At 39.0% G+C, this 19,850-nt stretch overlaps 1 protein-coding gene across 14 annotated transcripts in view; it reads right to left on the minus strand.

The window, feature by feature from the left end:
* CNTN4 (contactin 4) overlaps positions 1-19,850 on the minus strand; it is a 976,967-nt gene that overhangs the window by 488,492 nt on the left and 468,625 nt on the right. For all 14 annotated transcript variants that reach the window (XM_073009922.1, XM_007985035.3, XM_073009921.1 and 11 more), the window contains one exon: positions 6,983-7,125. In XM_073009922.1, the coding sequence (XP_072866023.1) occupies positions 6,983-7,037 (55 nt within the window). In that variant the 5' untranslated portion in view covers positions 7,038-7,125. The remainder of the gene's footprint in view (positions 1-6,982; positions 7,126-19,850) is intronic.

Raw genomic sequence — 19,850 nt, forward strand, 5'->3', positions numbered from 1 at the left:
TGCTCTGATCTTAGTTATTTCTTGCCTTCTGCTAGCTTTCGAATGTGTTTGCTCTTGCTTCTCTAGTTCTTTTAATTGCGATGTTAGAGTGTCAATTTTAGATCTTTCCTGCTTTCTCTTGTGGGCATTTAGTGCTATACATTTCCCTCTACACACTGCTTTAAATGTGTCCCAGAGATTCTGGTATGTTGTATCTTTGTTCTCATTGGTTTCAAAGAACATCTTTATTTCTGCCTTCATTTCGTTATGTACCCAGTAGTCATTCAGGAGCAGGTTGTTCAGTTTCCATGTAGTTGAGCGGTTTTGATGGAGTTTCTTAGTCCTGAGTTCTAATTTGATTGCACTGTGGTCTGAGAGACAGTTTGTTATAATTTCTGTTCTTGTACATTTGCTGAGGAGTGCTTTACTTCCGATTACATGGTCAATTTTGGAGTAAGTACGATGTGGTGCTGAGAAGAATGTATATTCTGTTGATTTGGGGTGGAGAGTTCTATAGATGTCTATTAGGTCTGCTTGCTGCAGAGATGAGTTCAATTCCTGGATATCCTTGTTAACTTTCTGTCTCGTTGATCTGTCTAATGTTGACAGTGGAGTGTTGAAGTCTCCCATTATTATTGTATGGGAGTCTAAGTCTCTTTGTAAGTCTCTAAGGACTTGCTTTATGAATCTGGGTGCTCCTGTATTGGGTGCATATATATTTAGGATAGTTAGCTCTTCCTGTTGAATTGATCCCTTTACCATTATGTAATGGCCTTCTTTGTCTCTTTTGATCTTTGATGGTTTAAAGTCTGTTTTATCAGAGACTAGTATTGCAACCCCCGCTTTTTTGTGTTCTCCATTTGCTTGGTAAATCTTCCTCCATCCCTTTATTTTGAGCCTATGTATGTCTCTGCGTGTGAGATGGGTCTCCTGAATACAGCAGACTGATGGGTCTTGACTCTTTATCCAGTTTGCCAGTCTGTGTCTTTTAATTGGAGCATTTAGTCCATTTACATTTAAGGTTAAGATTGTTATGTGTGATCTTGATCCTGCCATTATGATATTAACTGGTTATTTTGCTCGTTAGTTGATGCAGTTTCTTCCTAGCCTTGATGGTCTTTACATTTTGGCATGTTTTTGCAATGGCTGGTACCGGTTGTTCCTTTCCATGTTTAGTGCTTCCTTCAGGGTCTCTTGTAAGGCAGGCCTAGTGGTGACAAAATCTCTAAGCATTTGCTTATCTGTAAAGGATTTTATTTCTCCTTCACTTATGAAACTTAGTTTGGCTGGATATAAAATTCTGGGTTTAAAATTCTTTTCTTTAAGAATGTTGAATATTGGCCCCCACTCTCTTCTGGCTTGAAGAGTTTCTGCCGATAGATCTGCTGTTAGTCTGATGGGCTTCCCTTTGTGGGTAACCCGACCTTTCTCTCTGGCTGCCCTTAAGATTTTTTCCTTCATTTCAACTTTGGTGAATCTGACAATTATGTGTCTTGGAGTTGCTCTTCTCGAGGAGTATCTTTGTGGCGTTCTCTGTATTTCCTGGATTTGAATGTTGGCCTGCCCTACTAGGTTGGGGAAGTTCTCCTGGATGATATCCTGAAGAGTGTTTTCCAACTTGGTTCCATTTTCCCCCTCACTTTCAGGCACCCCAATCAGACGTAGATTTGGTCTTTTTACATAATCCCATACTTCTTGCAGGCCTTGTTCATTTCTTTTTCTTCTTTTTTCTTTTGGTTTCTCTTCTCGCTTCATTTCATTCATTTGATCCTCCATCGCTGACATTCTTTCTTCCAGTTGATCGAGACGGTTACTGAAGCTTGTGCATTTGTCACGTATTTCTCGTGCCATGGTTTTCGTCTCTTTCATTTCGTTTGTGAGCTTCTCTGCATTAATTACTCTAGCCATCAATTCTTCCACTTTTTTTTCAAGATTTTTAGTTTCTTTGCGCTGGGTACGTAATTCCTCCTTTAGCTCTGAGAAATTTGATGGACTGAAGCCTTCTTCTCTCATCTCGTCGAAGCCATTCTCCGTCCAGCTTTGATCCGTTGCTGGCGATGAGCTGCGCTCCTTTGCCGGGGGAGATGCGCTCTTATTTTTTGAATTTCCAGCTTTTCTGCCCTGCTTTTCCCCCATCTTTGTGGTTTTATCTGCCTCTGGTCTTTGATGATGGTGATGTACTGATGGGGTTTTGGTGTAGGTGTCCTTCCTGTTTGATAGCTTTCCTTCTAACAGTCAGGATCCTCAGCTGTAGGTTGTAGCTGTAGGAGATTGCTTGAGGTCCACTCCAGACCCTGTTTGCCTGGGTATCAGCAGCAGAGGCTGCAGAAGATAGAATATTTCTGAACAGTGAGTGTACCTGTCTGATTCTTGCTTTGGAAGCTTCCTCTCAGGGGTGTACTCCACCCTGTGAGGTGTGGTGTGTCAGACTGCCCCTAGTGGGGGATGTCTCCCAGTTAGGCTACTCAGGGGTCAGGGACCCACTTGAGCAGGGAGTCTGTCCCTTCTCAGATCTCAACCTCCGTGTTGGGAGATCCACTGCTCTCTTCAAAGCTGTCAGACAGAGTCGTTTGCGTCTGCAGAGCTGCTGCGTTTGTTATTGTTTACTGTGCCCTGTCCCCAGAGGTGGAGTCTACAGAGACAGGCAGGTTTCCTTGAGCTGCTGTGAGCTCCACCCAGTTCGAGCTTCCCAGCAGCTTTGTTTACCTACTTAAGCCTCAGCAATGGCGGGCGCCCCTCCCCCAGCCTCGATGCTGCCTTGCCGGTAGATCACAGACTGCTGTGCTAGCAATGAGGGAGGCTCCGTGGGTGTGGGACACTCCCGGCCAGGTGTGGGATATGATCTCCTGGTGTGCCTGTTTGCTTAAAGCGCAGTTTTGGGGTGGGAGTTACCCGATTTTCCAGGTGTTGTGTGTCTCAGTTCCCCTGGCTAGGAAAAGGGATTCCCTTCCCCCTTGCGCTTTCCAGGTGAGGCAATGCCTAGCCCTGCTTCAGCTCTCGCTGGTCGGGCTGCAGCAGCTGACCAGCACCGATCGTCTGGCACTCCCCAGTGAGATGAACCCAGTACCTCAGTTGAAAATGCAGAAATCGCCGGTCTTCTGTGTCGCTCGCGCTGGGAGTTGGAGACTGGAGCTGTTCCTATTCGGCCATCTTGCTCCGCCCCCGGCCAAACTGGTCTTGAACTGCTGGCCTCAAGTAGTCTGCCCACTTTGGCCTCCCAAAGTGCTGGGATTACAGGCGTGAGCCACTATGCCTGGCCTTATTTTTTTTAATTATTTTTTATTTTTTATAATAGATGTACATATTTTTGAGATACATATGATAATTTAACATATTCATATAATTTGAAAAGATCAAATCAGTATAATTGGGATATCCTCAATATTTTTTTTGAAATATTTGAAAAAACCTCAAATATTTTTCTTTATGATAGAAATATTAGAATTATGCTCTTCTACCTATTTTAAAACATACAATAGCTTATTGTAAAGCAAACATTTGAAATAAAGTCTCACAAAGTGGTGGACTAGGAACTGCATCTAGCCTGCAGACTATTTTGGTTTGCTTTATACAGGCCCTTTATTTTTACTTTTAAAACTAATTTAAATTTTATTCATTAACGTTATGGAAATCCTAGAGAATTAGGAGATTATAGCTTAAGAAAAAAAAAAAAAAAAAAAAACTGGGACACCTGTCACAAAGGATTACAGCCGGGCACAAATAAATATTTTAGTGGGGCAAGTGTTTTTCTAGTTTTCCACAGTCACTAGCATTCCCTGTTGCACTGAACACTTTTACTTCTGTAAGAACATTTTACTCATTTGTTAGCTTCTTTGCTTTTTGGGGTAGTAGGGTTTTATGATCTTGAGTTTAAATTGTTTAAGAATAATAATGAGACCAATCTTCATAGTGACTGAATTTTTAGAATACTGGCATCAATAGTTTTGTTTTATTTGAAAATTATTGCCAGACACTGAGTCATTTGGTAAAAAAGAACATTCGCATTGTACCATAAAGTACTAATAAATGCCCCCAAATAATTAACAAATCTTATCAGATGCATCCCTTGCAAGATTAGCTTGCTTATATATTTGGATCCTGTCTTACTTAGGGGAAAAAAGATCAAAAAAAGCACATGTGAGATACATTAACTATGGTAAATATAACAGGTGTAAATATATTCCTTGCCAAAAACTCACCAAGAAACCTCAGACTAAAGATGTACAGAAAAGTTATGGCTGATACACAAAAGGAAAAAAATGAGCAGTTTTTTGTTTTGTTTTTGTTTTTGTTTTTTGTTTTTGGTGAGATGGAGTTTCACTCTTGTTGCCCAGGCTGGAGCGCAGTGACACGATCTCAGCTCACTGCAACATCTGCCTCCTGGGTTCAAGTGATTCTCCTGCCTTAGCGTTTTAATAGCTGGGATTACAGGCATGCACCACCACGCCCAGCTAATTTTATATTTTTAGTAGAGATGGGGTTTCTTCATGTTGGTCAGACTGGTCTCTAACTTCCCACCTCAGGTGATCTGCCTGCCTTGGCCTCCCAAAGTGCTGGGGTTACAGGCATGAGCCACCATGCCTTTCCTAAAGCAGTTTAAACAATCAAAATTCAGAGAGTGGAGTGCTATGTAAATTAATGAAATCAAGACAAATAGCAAGAAAACAAAAACATTAATTAAAGCTTGACTTTACCTACACTGAAGAAGGCATATGGTAAGGGAATATTAATGCAATGTAAAACAGGTCACAAAAAAGTCTCACAAAAACAATCAATACACTGATTCTCTATAAAAAGCTAAGTGAATAAAAAAGATACAGTTACACACACACCTTAGATGAGAATTCCCCCAAGTTTTTCAAAACAATACTGAAGAGAATAGTGGCTTCCTTGATTTTCAACCCTTTCATATCTTAATATTTACTTAGCACATTGGGTTAAATAAACATTTTGCTGTAGCCAAATACGAGAAATCAATTCACTGCTTTATGGCTTAAAGAGTACATTTATACCAGAGTCATTACGAGAAGTTAAAACTTGAAAGTGTCAGTCAAATCCCTTAGGAGGGTCAAGGTCCCAGGGAAAAACAACTGAGGTATTAGAGCCTGGGCATACTGCTGGGAGGAAAATGAAGGTTCTGACCAGATGAGGGAGATAAATAATATCACTAAGAGGGATGCCAAGATGTTCACAATCATGCAGTGGGGAAGATGTGAACTCAACTAAGGCAAGAAGTTTGAAACACGAAGGTAGACTATTCAAAGACGTATACGCAAATGACGGTTTTCATTTAGAAAAACATAGGAAGAATGAAAACAAAAATCTCAAAACTAAATCTGCAACCATAAACTTGCCAAATCCGCAAGACAACTAAAAGACTGTACACTATGAACAGGCAAGACTATAGTCTGCTTGAGTTTAAATCTCAGCTCCACCACTTACTGGCTTTGTGAATTTGGGTGAGTTTCTTAACTTCTTGATGGTTCAGTAATAATATTAATATTCATAGTTAATACAGTAAAATAAATGATAAATGCTTACTTCTTAAGGGTCACAGGAGAAAGAAATGGGATAAAGGACACCAAGTGCTTAGCGTAGTGCCTAGCATAGAATAAGTGATCCATACATGTTAGTACTACCATTATTATTTTTGATTTTATAACAATTGCAAATAATCTACTATAACAAGTTGTCAGAAGTTACAGGACTCAGTTAATACAGCTCTAAGAAAGCAGTAGCATGTCTGTTTTGATCAGGATTATATTCCCAGATCCCAGTACAGGGCTGGCTTGTTACAAGGTACTCAGTAATGTTATTTGAGTGAATGCATAAATCAAAGTAATTGTGATCCAAAAGTCATTTTTGCTTCATGTAGTAAAAATGCAAATATATTCAGGTGTCCCTCTTGGACTTGACACTCTGAATAACAAAACAAGTCAAGCAGACTCATTTCAAAGGGGCCTGGAATGATACACAGCAGCCCAAGCTGGAAACCAATTCCCGGCGCATGCTGGACTTCTGATGCATCAGCACTTGAATTATGTATGTCAACTGTTAGACTCACATCTTCCAGAAAATGGAGAAAGCAATACATAGTATGTGTGAAGTTTTCTTTCTTTCTTTTGTTGTCTTTTTTTGTTTTGTTTTTTGAGACCGAGCCTTACTCTGTTGCCCAGGCTGGAGTGTGCCTATGGCATGATCTCGGCTCACTGTAACCTCTGCCTTGTGGGTTCAAAACAATTCTCTTGCCTCAGCTCCCCAAGTAGCTGGGATTACAGGCATGTGCCACTGCATCAGCTAATTTTGTATTTTTAGTAGAGATGAGGTTTCACCATGCTACCCAGGCTGGTCTCGAACTGTTGCTCAGGCTGGTCTTGAACTCCTGACCTTGGGTGATCCACCTACCTCAGCCTCCCAATGTGCTGGGATTAATGGTGTGAGCCACCGTGCCCAGCCATATTTGAACTCTTCAAATCCCTTTTCTAGTAGGTGGCTATGAGTATATGGTAAAATCCTCCTATGTTTTGCTTTCTAGTTCCTACTAAACGGTAGTACATTGAAATGAAAAAGAGAGTCACTATCAGAAGATGGAGTGATATCAACAAAGACACTGAAAGAGCTATCCAGATACATGTCCATCCACTGAAATGAAAGTAGGCAATACTCCAGACTATATTATCGGTTTTATTGCCCAATATCTCTGTGCAATTAGGCACTGGGATGAGCAAAAATAACGACTTTCAAACTAAATAATGGCTCAAACGACTCTAAAACGACCAGATATACAGGTGAAACATCAGTGTGTATCTCTGGATACAACAGCATGAAAACAGTCACTAAAAGACCATCAGGAAGGTATATTCAACAGTATCAGCAAATGCTAGTCATAGTAGCATACACTCTTGCGATTTAATCATTGCCATCTAAAGTGAAGGCCCACTTTTGAATTAGTGTGAAATACAGTGGCATTTCTAAATTAAAAAGTTTTAAAATGACACTCTACCTGCAAGGCACAACATGAATGATTGCAGTATCAGCAGTTCCCATGGTAACCTCATCTTCAGTTTCCGAGGTCAAAGGGAGTTTCAAGTCCAATAACAAGTGAATAGAATTGCTGCTTCTTTTAAGTTTTGTATAACCTTTAATCTGTGGGAAAGAAGAGACATTACAATGAGATTTGGGAATATTTCTCTTTGTGGTCTCTGCGAGTTTATCTTTACTCGAATATCAATAAAACTCACTTGTGGGAAAGTACCATTGGAGGAAAAGAAAGGAACATGTTAAATTATGAATATGAAGCAAATAAGTCTCCTATTCTTTTCTTGCAAATAATAATTGGGTAGGAATTGGAGCTGAGGAGTCCCTGCGGTTTCTGAGTGAAGACAAGAACAGTTTCTGATTAGGCATGAACCAACCTGAAGGCAGGGGAATGCACTATGCTTTGCAAGGTCCCTCTGTGTCCAGACCTTGTTCTTATTTATTTTCCAATTAGTAAAAAAACATGCAAATACAGAACTGCCACAGAACAAGATAGGCTTAACACTGGTGGACCTCAGGTAGAAATTCCCAGTTTTTCCAATGGCGTTATATTGTGTGGGAAAATTGTGACTACCCCATTAACTCAAACATTTTTTTCCCCTTTTCCCCATGTTTCACTTCTAACATGCCACAGAAATATGCAGCTCCAGTGCCTAATGAGAGAAATCCAACCAGCTATCAGTAGCAGCCTACTAGGTTCATTTGGATATATCCAGAACATGATTAGGAACACGAATACTTCTGTTAGCCAAGAATACTGAATTAGGAGAATTCTGCAGTAAAGAGAGGCTACTCATTACCTTTACCAAAAGCTACAAATTTAAGTAACTGAGTGAAGCTGTGGGCAGACACTGTTATTCTGGGGAATGGAGGCATGTCCTTGCTTAAGGGAACAGGTGACCCTCAGCTCAAGCAGATGGGTAACAGATTCAGGGTTGCAGGGGCATCTACAACTTTTCAAAGAAAAGTTGAAATTATTACTGTATTTTGAAAATCTCCTAAGTTTGAAGTATTGAAAATTAGTTTAAAATACTTTCTAAGGCCAGGTGCAGTAGTTCACACCTGTAATCCCAGAATTTTGGAAGGCCAAGATGGGAGGATCACTTGAGGCCAGGAGTTCAAGACAGCCTGGGCAACATAGCGAGACTCGCACCTTTACAGAAAACTTTTAAAAATCAGTCTGGCATGGTGATGCATGCCTATAGTCCCTGCTACTTAGGAGGCTAAGACAGGAGGATTGCTTCAACCCAGGAGTTCAAGGCTGCAGTGAGCCATAATCACTCCACTGCATTCCAGCCTGGACAACAGAGGGAGACCCTGTCTCAAGAGAAAAAAAAAAAAAAAATTAACATTGCATGATTCAAGTAAAGTCAAATTTCCCTCTGGTGCTGAAGGATTGCAACATGAAGTTAGTAAAACAGAACTCTCAACTGTGGTTCCTCTCTTTTACTCACCCCTTCTCCCACCCATCCTGCCAGTCCGCCATGTGTGAATGTATATATGAAGCATCTTCTGCTTGCCAGATGCAAGGAGAAGCACTGGGCACATCAAGAGGAACAAGACACCATCTCTATTCTCTACAGTCTCTTTATCCAGTAGGGGCTGTTACCCACAATTTCATATAATTGCAATATGATATCCCGTTATCAAGGAAGGAGGAAATTTTTTGTTTGGGAATCTTCATAAAGGAAGTGAGCTTCCCTTGGGATCTGAAAGATGAGCAGGGTGCTACCAACTCATCAGTTAATCAAATAAACCAGAAATCTAGGGAACCGGGAGACCTGCATTCTATTTACAACTCTGGCAGGAACTCATTATGTGGTCCTGGGTAGACCACCCCATCCGGCTTCTCTCTGAATCTTGTTTAAAGGGAAACCGCCTGGTTAAGTAAATGAAACTTCTTTGAAAACTCTACAGCACCCTACATTGCCAGATATTACTGTGGTCTCAATTTGTTATTTTAGCTTTCATTTAAAAATATATTACATTTATATTATTTTTAAATTGACAAATAATAATTGTATATAGTTATGGTATACAATGTGATGTTTTGATATATCACTGTGGGATCCCCAGTATTTTCAAGTTGAAAGTAACCTGGAGTTTCTCATCTTACTCCCACTTATAAGAAAAACACTGTGAGCAAACACAGGCTTACATGAAAACATGGGCCAACACAAGCTACTTGATAATGGGTTCTTAGCATTAATTTAAAGCATGTGATCACTGCAGAGCCTGTATGTTTACCAGGGAGCTAACAGAAAATGAACAACTATCATTAGAGAACTTGCCTTTCTTTTGTGCCCTTAAATAGCTTAGTTTCTGATAAAGCTGGACTTAATATATTGTGAAGACAAAAAGGACTCTTAACTTCTGCTCTGCTGACATGGCAGAAAGCCGGCAGTATCTCTAATTGGGTATGTTCAGATACTCTTCTGACATGCATGGTGATTAGGCCATTTTAGATAAACAGGATGTGCTGATCAATGAAAACTATTAATGTCTTAAGCAAATGATCAGGGTATTAATAATTAATTTTGTGAGAGAAATGTCATCTCGTACCTCAGGATTGATCTACAATGTTAAGCGGTTTCTTGAAGCAATTAAAATTAGCTTAGGAAATGTATCCAATTACATGATAAAGATTTAGTTCATGATATGATACTATTTACAGTGCATGTTCTATTAAGGGCTGTAGGTTTTTAAGAATGAAGAATTTCAAGAATCCTACTGGCATTTATTTATATTCAGGTAGGTAAGGTTCACCTTCGCTAATCAGAAATAATGGGGTCGTGGACAGTAATTTGTCAGTGGGTAGTGGTAACCAAAGCATCAGGTTTTCTGAAGGCAGCTGAAGATTCATGAATTTCATGTGGGACTGTGGTGCAGGATACAAAGTTTCATAATTTCAATTTTTCTGTCAGAGCCAGAAAGAAAGCTGCAGGATGAGCCAGGAGTTATGGTGGCAACAGATCTCCCCTGCAGCTTTGAGCTCTCTCTGGCTTATCCAACGGTGGCTGTAGCAAAGGTAGTGTAGTCAGCACTCATTTTGAGATCCTGCCCAAGAGTGAGACTCGTAAATCCTAAGAAGGAAGCCATACAATAAAACAGGACTTCGTTGCTTTCTCTCACTGAGCCAGGAGGAGATGAATAACTAAGAATTGTACAAGGTATTTTTTTTTCCACATTCTTGCACAGAACAAAACTTCCCTCAACCCTTCAAACAATTTTCATACTAACAGTCATACCGAAGACCTCAGCACAAAGTGCTGAAAACAAAAGCATGAATCAGTTTTCCCTTAAGAGTCCTGGTTTCCAAGAATCTACATGCAGGGCCTGGTCATGTATTTGTCTATTCTGGACACTCTGCTGAATTAAAATGTTGCTGGTATCCAAACAGTACTAATTCAGCTCACACAAAAAAGTAATTGTGTTTACCATGTGGCAGAGACAGTGCTAGTTGGGTATGCAGAGGTTAGGGAGGCATGGGTCTTGTCCTCAAGGAGCTCACAGTTTACTTGGCGAGAGGTGCTAATAAGCCAGTAATTATAATTTGGTGCAACGTGTATAGTAAGTCTATTAAGAACAAGATGCTAAGGAAGCAAAAGATTATCATTGAACTGAGCTGGGAGGTAGGGTAGGGCAGGAGTTTCAAGAAAGCTCCTCAAAGGGGCTACCAGTTTGAACTGATTCTTAAAGGATAAATAAGAGGGAGGAAGGCCATTCTGAGCCAAGTGACAGGGAAAACAAACTGGCAAGAAGCTGTGAGAACCTTCAAGTTATAGCAGTGCAAGATAATGAAAAGCGTAGTCTGCCGAATCTAACTTGTGCTCTATTCCTAGACTTCACATTCTCCAGCTGTGTGGTCCATCTATAAAATAGCAGCCATATATATATATATGAAAGCTGCAAGATGAGCCATATATATATGCCAAATCTATGGTGAGGATTAGTGAGAATGCATGAAAAGCACTGAGCTTGGGTACTGGCACAAAGTTGAAATGTGATAGCTATCCTTGTTAAAGACAGCACAGCACAGCCTGAGTTTGGGAGTTACAGGCTGAGGGGGAAAGAGGCTGGAAGGTAAATCACGAGCCTTGTCTCCAATCATCTTTGAACGTATAGTAAAGATTCTGGACTTGAGGCTGGGCACGGTGGCTCATGCCTGTAATCCTAGCACTTTGGGAGGCTGAGGCGGGTGGATCATGAGGTCATGAGATCAAGACCATCCTGGCTAACACGGTGAAACCCCAGCTCTGGTAAAAATATAAAAAATTAGCTGGGTGTGATGGCATGTGCCTGTAGTCCCAGTTACTCAGGAGTCTGAGGCAGAAGAATGGCTTGAACCCAGGAGGAAGAGGTTGCGGTGAACCAAGATTGTGCTACTGCGCTCCAGCCTGGGCAACAGAGCGAGATTCCGTCTCAAAAAAAAAAAAGAAAAAAAATTCTATACTTATTCACAGTTATGCTATCACAAAAGACTTCTGAGTTAACACTAGTGAAACATAGCTACCTGACAAAGTCTCAGCTCTGAAACCTGTGCTATCCTTTACATTATGAATATTACAGATTCTGCACCTTGGTTTACTGGCACCTGGCTTCACTTCTGCAGAAGGACAACATGAAAAGCCAAGTTAGAGAAGGGAGTCACCATCAGGATATTATATCACACTTTAAAAGACACAATACTTTAAGAAGAGTTCATTAGCTTTAGAAATCAGTTCAGTATTTGAAGTATGAAGACATAGATTTAAATACCGGCTCTATTGGTTCTAGATATTTAACCTTGGACAAGTTTCATAGCCTTTCATATTCCAATTTCCAAGGATGTAATTTTATAGAAGATGATGCCTGACTCCCAGCTATGTTATAAGGATTAAAGGAGAAGTGAATGTAAGATCACATGGTAGGTCCACAAGAGATGTCAGCTACCTTCTGCAGAAGTAGGGTCAGCTAAGGTACACAGTTGCTCCCCATTTGAAAAGACTTTCCACTTATGGTTATTCTAACCATAAATATAGTGATTACATTAGGCAGAAATCCTCTGAAATAAAAGCCAGGTAGCTAATGTATCACCATTTCACTTACTGAAGGATCTCTTCCATAGCCTGAGAGTCCACAGTTACACAGATTAATCTGGAAAAGTCTTCCATTGAAATTTCTTAAAGTATATGGCCACTACGGATTTCTCAAAATATACTTTCCCCTTATAGAAAACCTTATTCTACTTTGATGTTCGACCTTTCTATGTCACTACTGAGAAGACCCTCTTCAAAAAACGGAAGTAATCTCAATAATCACAGTGATATTGCAAAAAATCACTGGGATAAGATTCAGAATAACTGGGTTCCAGGCTCAGTTCTGTTATTTGCTTGCTGGACAAGTTTCTTAAAGAATAGAAGAGGGGACTGTGCCAGATTGTTTTTAAGGATTCTTGAAACTGTGAATTACATTATTCTATAAGAAGACGGTTATATATGCCAAAGATATTTAATTAGTTAAATGAAGTAGTGACTACACCTTTGTCACCCCCAGAGACATTTGAGGCTTGTAACAATTTTTCGGATTATATCGTCTTCCCATTCATTAAAGTTGTTTTAGATATATTGCTTTTAAATTCGATGTATTACACTGTTACTGAAAATTTAATCCCAAGCCACAAGTCCATATTCACTATCCACAGCGTTCACTAAGTAATCACTAATTGTAATTTTGTAAGTTTTATTTAATATTTACTTGTATTAAGGGAATGCTTGAACAAAGCTTAAATACTAGCTGTTAATACTCTGAGGGAAATATTGTCCAGGGGCAACAAACTGCCTTTCTGGTAAGTAGTTCAATAATGATAATTTGAGAAAAATAACACACTTATACTACTATTTCTTGATTTTGTCTTATGTATTAAGTTATTTTATGAATGATGATCTTCAACTTTCTTAATCACTCCCAATGACAGACAGGCCGACAAAAACACAAATATACCTTGTTTTACTGTTGTCTAAACTTAGTTATAGCACATATTTGGTTGTTAGCTGAGCTGCAGAATATACTGCTTTTTTTTTTATAGTACTTGTTTTTTTCTGAGTTAATAATTTCCTCTTTAATAACAGGTTTCTAAGTATATACCACAAATTCACCCTAAACATTCTATCATAGCTAATACTTTCAATATTTTCAAACACACCTCATAGTCCATCCGTTTTAATAAGTATTATTTATTTGGACATATAGATATTTAACACTTGAACAATTCAGCTGAAAAACAGACATGAATGGTTCTAGTCTTCTAACATTGTTTGGTTAAAAACAGAAGAGCCACATATTCAAAGCTATGATTTTTTTCCCACAATTTTCCATACATATGAAGCTTATGTATTTATGAGAGTGTACAGTACAATGTAGTCAATCAGCAACATAAAAGTGCATCAGATTAAACTGGTAAACAATGTTGGAGGTAATGTAATGGTAGAATGTAGTACAAAACAACTGGCAAAATGATAAATAATAGATATCATTTACAGAGCATTTACTACATAGCAGTCTCTGTATTATGTATTAACTTACATAATCTTTAAAACAACCTTGAAGGTAGACTACAATATTATTTTCATTTTATAGGTTAACTAAGTTGGAGTTAGTAAGTAATAGATAGAACTTCCTCTGATTTTCCCTCCTAAGTTTATTGTATATTTTATACACTGACACGCATTCTTTTTATTTATAGTTTGATGAGATTTCAAAAACTTATACAGTCATACAACCACCATCACCAACATGATGTAGAATATTTCTATCACTCCCAAAATGAACCTTTAGAATGCTTATAAACTATTGATGGGAATGTAAATTAGTTCAGCGACTATGGAAAGCAGTTTGGAGATTTCTTAAAGAACTTAAAACAGAACTACCATTTGACCCAGAAATCTCATTACTGGGTATATACGCAGAGAAAAATAAATTGGGCTGGGCACAGTGGCTCACACCTATAATCCCAGCACTTTGGGAAGCTGAGGTAGGAGGGATGTTTCAGTCCAGGACTTTGAGACCAGCCCGGACAACACAGGGATATCATCTCTACAAAAAATTTTAAAAGTTAGCTAGGCATGGTGGCTCCTGCCTGTAGTCCCAGTTACTTGTGAGGCTGAGGTGGGAGGATTGTTTGAGCTCAGGATTTGGAGGCTGCAGTGAGCCAAGATCGTGCCACCGCACTCCAGCATGGGTGACAGTGCAAGACCCTGTCTCAAAAACAAGAAAAGGAAAAAAAAGAAAAGAAATAGTCCCACCAAAAAAGACATATGCACTTGTACGTTTGTCACAGCGCTATTCATGGTCATAGAATCAACCTAGGTGCCCATCGATGGTGGATTAAAGAAAATGTGGTACATACACATCATGGAATACTATGCAACAAGAAAAATGAATAAAATTATGTTCTTTGCAGCAAGATGGATGCAGCTGTAGGCCATTATACTAAGCAAATTAATGCAGGAACAGGAAATAAATACTGCATGATCTCACAAGTAAGAGCTAAATATGGCATATCCAGGGACATACAGATGGGAACAATAGGCACTGAGGACTAGTAGAACAGGAGAGAAGGACGGGGGAAGGGCTGAAAACTGCTTATTGGGTACTATGCTCACTATTTGGGTGATAGGGTCATTTATACCCCTAATTTCAGCATCACACAATATACTTATGTAACAAACCCACACAAGTACCCCTTGAATTTAAAATAAAAGTTGAGATTATTTAAAATAAATGAACCCTGAAAGTTTGACTTAAGAGTATGGATATTTAAACACTCCACTGAATTTTCTCCCAAATAGGTATATGTAGCCTTATTATTAGAACAGCAGGCAATTGCAGTTTATATAAAATATGTGGTATTTTCATCTTGCATTTAGATTGCCCCTCAGATACTTCATCCTTCCTTTAGAATGTCATTCCCATGTTATTACACTCTTATTACAATAAAATCAAGAACAAAAGTAGATCATAGTTCAAGACAGGAAAATACACGGCACCTCCACTCCTCCTTCCCACTCCTATGGAAAGCAATGCTAATTGATTATGGCATTCTTTGCTGCTTAGCCCAAGGGCAGCCCCAGAATCCTCTCGACATGGCATTTCAAGTACACATGACAAAATCAATGCAGGTTGCAAGTAAAATAAAAATTCCTTTGCTTCCCTGTGGCAATGAGATCATTGGCTTTAGAATCACACAAGCCAGGTTTAAATCCCAGCGCTACCATTTAGCTGTTGTTCTTGGGCAAGTCATTTAACCTCTGTTAGCCTCACTTTCCTCTTTAGTAAAGTGACAGTGAAGATACGGGGTTGTTGAAAGGAATATGAGAGAAAATCCATATAATTGGATTCTGCTAGAAAAAGTTGAGTGTGGCTTTGAGTTGGCAAACTTGCTGGAAAAAGCAAGAGGGGTAAGTGTGGTTCTGGGAGACCACAAATACAGGGAGCACACTGCACCAAAGGGGGAAATCCATGACCACTGAGCACTGGAGGAGAGTGGAAGCAAGGGACTTGGGGGAAATTACCATCCCCAGAAACCCCACTCTTACCCATGCTTTCTGGGTACTGGGAAGTAGACTTTGCAAACTCTCAAAGCTCTTATCACCAGAGCAGGAAAGAAGGATTTCTTAGCAATCATCTCACGTTTGTTTTCCTTCTGCCCGCTGGTGTGCTGCAGAGTGCCAATTCTGCTAACCTCCCAAATAAATCACCGTTAATGAAGCATGCTGCACATACAGACAGCAACAGGCATTTTTTAATCACCTAAAATAAAGAAGAGCTAAAGGTAAGCACAAAACACTCTCATACCTAATATATTAGGTGTCAGATTTAAAGTGGCAAGAACCGTGTGACTTTCAGGGCTTTTACTTGGATACACTTAGTGGGGAAGTAAGCCTACTAGTATATTCATCATTATGCACAGTTTGCCAATTGCTCGGACAGCCAAATCAGAAAATCAGATAACTGGTAGCCTAAAAGGGAGTCTATATCTGCTTAATCAGAAGCAGAAATAAGATTTCAAACATAAAAACTTAAGTTATAATAGGCTACACCAAAGTAGGGGGTTAAATAAAATCTACTATGCACTCTATCCTTTACTTACAAATTACTGACTGAACATCTAGTAACTGACATGCAGTATGATATAGCAATGAATAAGACAGAGTCTTCCCTCATAGAGATTATTTTACTCTACTGGGGAAAATAATATAATACTCTAAGAGGGTTGCAACAGTGGACAAATGCAACAATATCAGTCAAGGACATAAATGGTCTTTGTAGACAGACTTAAATTCAAGTCTTGAACTTGTATTGTTTTAGGCAAGTTATTTCTGATCCTCCAACTTTATATCCATAAAACGGAGATACTGAGCCTACTTCAGAAGTTTGTAGAGATGTATATGAGATAATGCAAGTAAAATGGTTTATCACCATAATGCAAAAAGAACATAATCTTAAGATAAGTGTTGTTTTACTTAGAAGGACGTCAGAAGTCATTCTCTTAAAATAATTGAAGTTGGCCAGGCACGATGGTTCACATTTGTAATCCCAAAATTTTGGGAAGTCAAGGCAGGCAGATTACTTGAGCCCAGAAATTCAAGACCAGCCTGAGCAACAAGGTGAAACACCATCTCTACCAAAAATATAAAAATTTAGCTGGGTTTGATGGTGCACTCCTGTAGACCCAGCTACTCAGGAGGCTGAGGTGGGAGAATCACCTGAGCACAGGAAATCAAGGCTACAGTGAGCCATGATTGTACCACTGCACTGTAGCCTGGGTGATGGGAGTGAAACCCTGTCTTAAAAAAAAAAATAAAAATAATAACAACAACAATGTAAGTGGAAGTTGGGATAGGAAACCCCCCTACTTTTTAGCTAAGCTATAATATGGGATCTGCCATATCATGTAATGGTGAATAAAATATGTATTCAAGATCCTGTGCCATTATATATTTATAGCTAAATACTAGATTAGAACATTCATCTGAAAATATTTGTTGAACACATGCAATATGTCAGACACTGTATCAGTAAGCACTGGGTATCATGGTAAAGTTGAGTCCTGCTATCATGGAGCTTGCATTCTTCTGCATTTTCTAGGTTTATTTGCCTATGAACACTTACTCTCGAAGAGCAGAAGTACACCTCAGTATCATTATGCTTTAGTTCAGAACTACATGCAGATGGTGGGATAGTTCCACACCATTTGACAAATGCTATTGAATCCTTATTTGGTATAAAATCATTTTCCAGAAGCCTCCTGCAAATTAAACCGAACTATGTGAGTCTCACCTCCATTTTCTTGTCTTTTGCACCCAAATTTGGGTCTCAGGCATGAAAGATGATAAAGTGATAAAAATGACAAGCTGGGTTTTGTTTTTTTTTTTTCCCTTGAGTACTTACTATGGTTCAGTTACAATACAAAGGTTCTGGACAGATTACCACATGCTTACAATAACTTGAGCAGGCAGGTATATGATTATTTCTATTTGTCAAAGAGGAAAGTGGGGGGCTTGGAGGGTTATGTAAGCCACTTATTTCTTTAGCATACCTTTCCCTACCTACTTACCTCTAGACCTGTAAGTGGCCAATTTCCTCCCAGTGTATTGTGTCAGGGCTGATAGCACTGACATTCAAAAATAAAAATAGAGTAGAAAGCCAGTAAATCACTTTGCAAAGTTTGCCATTCTCTGCAATGGTGGGGTACTTCATTATCAGATACAAACTAATATGACAGAATTACAGCACATGGATCCAGAATCCTTTGTATGTCAAGGGACTTTTTTCCCTTTTATATGAACAGCAGAAACTGTGAATGTGACAGTTTTAAAAAAGTTATTTATTGTCCTTATCAATGGGTGGTTATCCATCTAGTTAGTGTAATAGCCTGTTAGGTAGCAAGTGATAAATGTGTTCTTTGTTTAATCAGGCTTAGGCCAAATCGGGCAAACACTAACTGGTTCTGAGAGAACCAGATTTCAGGCCTAGCCTGTCACATATATAACAGATGTCTCTGTAGTTCTGGGTGTGCAATGAGTACATGCTGCCAATCTACTTTTAACCATTCTATTTGTGTTCTTCTTTAAAATGAGATAGAGTGATCATTTCCAGTTATACAGTGAGTTTTATCCAAGAATCTCCAAAGGATAGCACATTAATTCTTACTACACTGGCTGAGATGAGGATTAGGGTTGCAGTATAATAATTTTTAGGCAGGGAAACTGAGGCATAAAACAGGATAGTGAGTACATCATGTTTAGGAAATTAAGAATTTATGTGTGTTTGTCTAAAGCTAATGTGGGAAAATACTAATACCATGGTGGGAAAACTCAGTAGACTCCATATTAACCAAATAGTCAAAATTAGTATCACTAGTGATAAGACCTACTGGCCTCGTGTGCCCTTTGATAAGGTGCACTGAGAGGGACATAATACTCTTCTGTGGTATCTTGCCAACAATGCATGACCTCAATTTAAAAAAAGAGTAAACATCAGACAATTGAGTAATATTCTACAACAAAATTAACTAGTAGTTTTCAAAAGTGCCAGGATCATAAAAGGCAGGCAAAGGCCCAGGAACTGGCACAGACTCAAGAAGTGTAAGAAGAAATGAATGCTATAAATAATGCGAGATTGTAGATTGCAGCCTGGACATTATGGAAAAACTGGTAAACTCCTAATAAGGTCTATTGTTTAGTTAACGTGTTGTACCAATGTCAGTTTTCTGGTTTTGGTGATCATACTATACTTATGTACAACATTAACATTAGTAAAATCAGAGTGAAGGGCATATGGAAACACTGACATTTTTGCAACTTTTCCGCAAGTATATAATTATTTTAAAATAAAGCCAATTGTGCATAAATAATTTCCTAGCTTGAAAATCAGAGTTTTTAATATCTTTTTGTTTTTATATCAGTGGAGCTATTCTCCTTGAAAGACATGTACATACAGCATGCCATTGCAGATGTTATATTTATAGTTTGCTGCAGAATTTCCAGAAAAAGTTCAAGGATCATAAAAGTTTGCCCACAGAAGACAAGCTAGTCATAGGAAAAACTATGTGAAAAAATAAATTCTGAATTCCCAAGATGCAATCAATATAGTCAATGTTGTTACTTTGTTATGATTTAATTAAAATTAGACTGCTGAATATTCAAACTTAGATATGAAAAGAACCAAGGTTACCGTGCATTTTTTTTTTCTTTTTTTTGAGATGGAGTCTTGCTCTGTTGCCCAGGCTGGAGTGCAGTGGCGCAATCTCAGCTCACTGCAAGCTCCACCTCCCGGGTTCACGCCATTCTCCTGCCTCAGCCTCCCGAGTAGCTGGGACTACAGGTGCCTGCCACCACGCCCGGCAATTTTTTTTTTGTATTTTTAGTAGAGATAGGGTTTCACCGTGTTAGCCAGGATGGTCTCGATCTCCTGACCTCGTGATCTGCCTCGGCCTCCCAAAGTGCTGGGATTACAGGCGTGAGCCACCATGCCTGGCCTACCATGCATATTAATGAAGAAAAAAATAAAGCCAGAATTTTGTACTTCTTGTATGCTAAAAATGCAGCATGCAGGTTTCCCCTAAATTTCTTATTTACTACTAGTGTAAGCTCCTTGCAATGCAATGTGAGATCTATGTATAAAAATATTAAAGTGGGAGTAACTGTTAGCACTACATTTTAGCTTTGTTTGTGTCTTTTCCTGACATCAAATTTCGTCCTTGAATTAGCAGTCTAGGCCTATTGTTGGTAGGAGAAACTGCAGTAATTTTAGTTATCTGTGGAAACTAAGAAATAGTTGAATCATCTGCA

The sequence above is a fragment of the Chlorocebus sabaeus genome, chromosome 22, assembly GCF_047675955.1.
Source record: "Chlorocebus sabaeus isolate Y175 chromosome 22, mChlSab1.0.hap1, whole genome shotgun sequence".
Taxonomy (NCBI): Eukaryota; Metazoa; Chordata; class Mammalia; order Primates; family Cercopithecidae; genus Chlorocebus; species Chlorocebus sabaeus.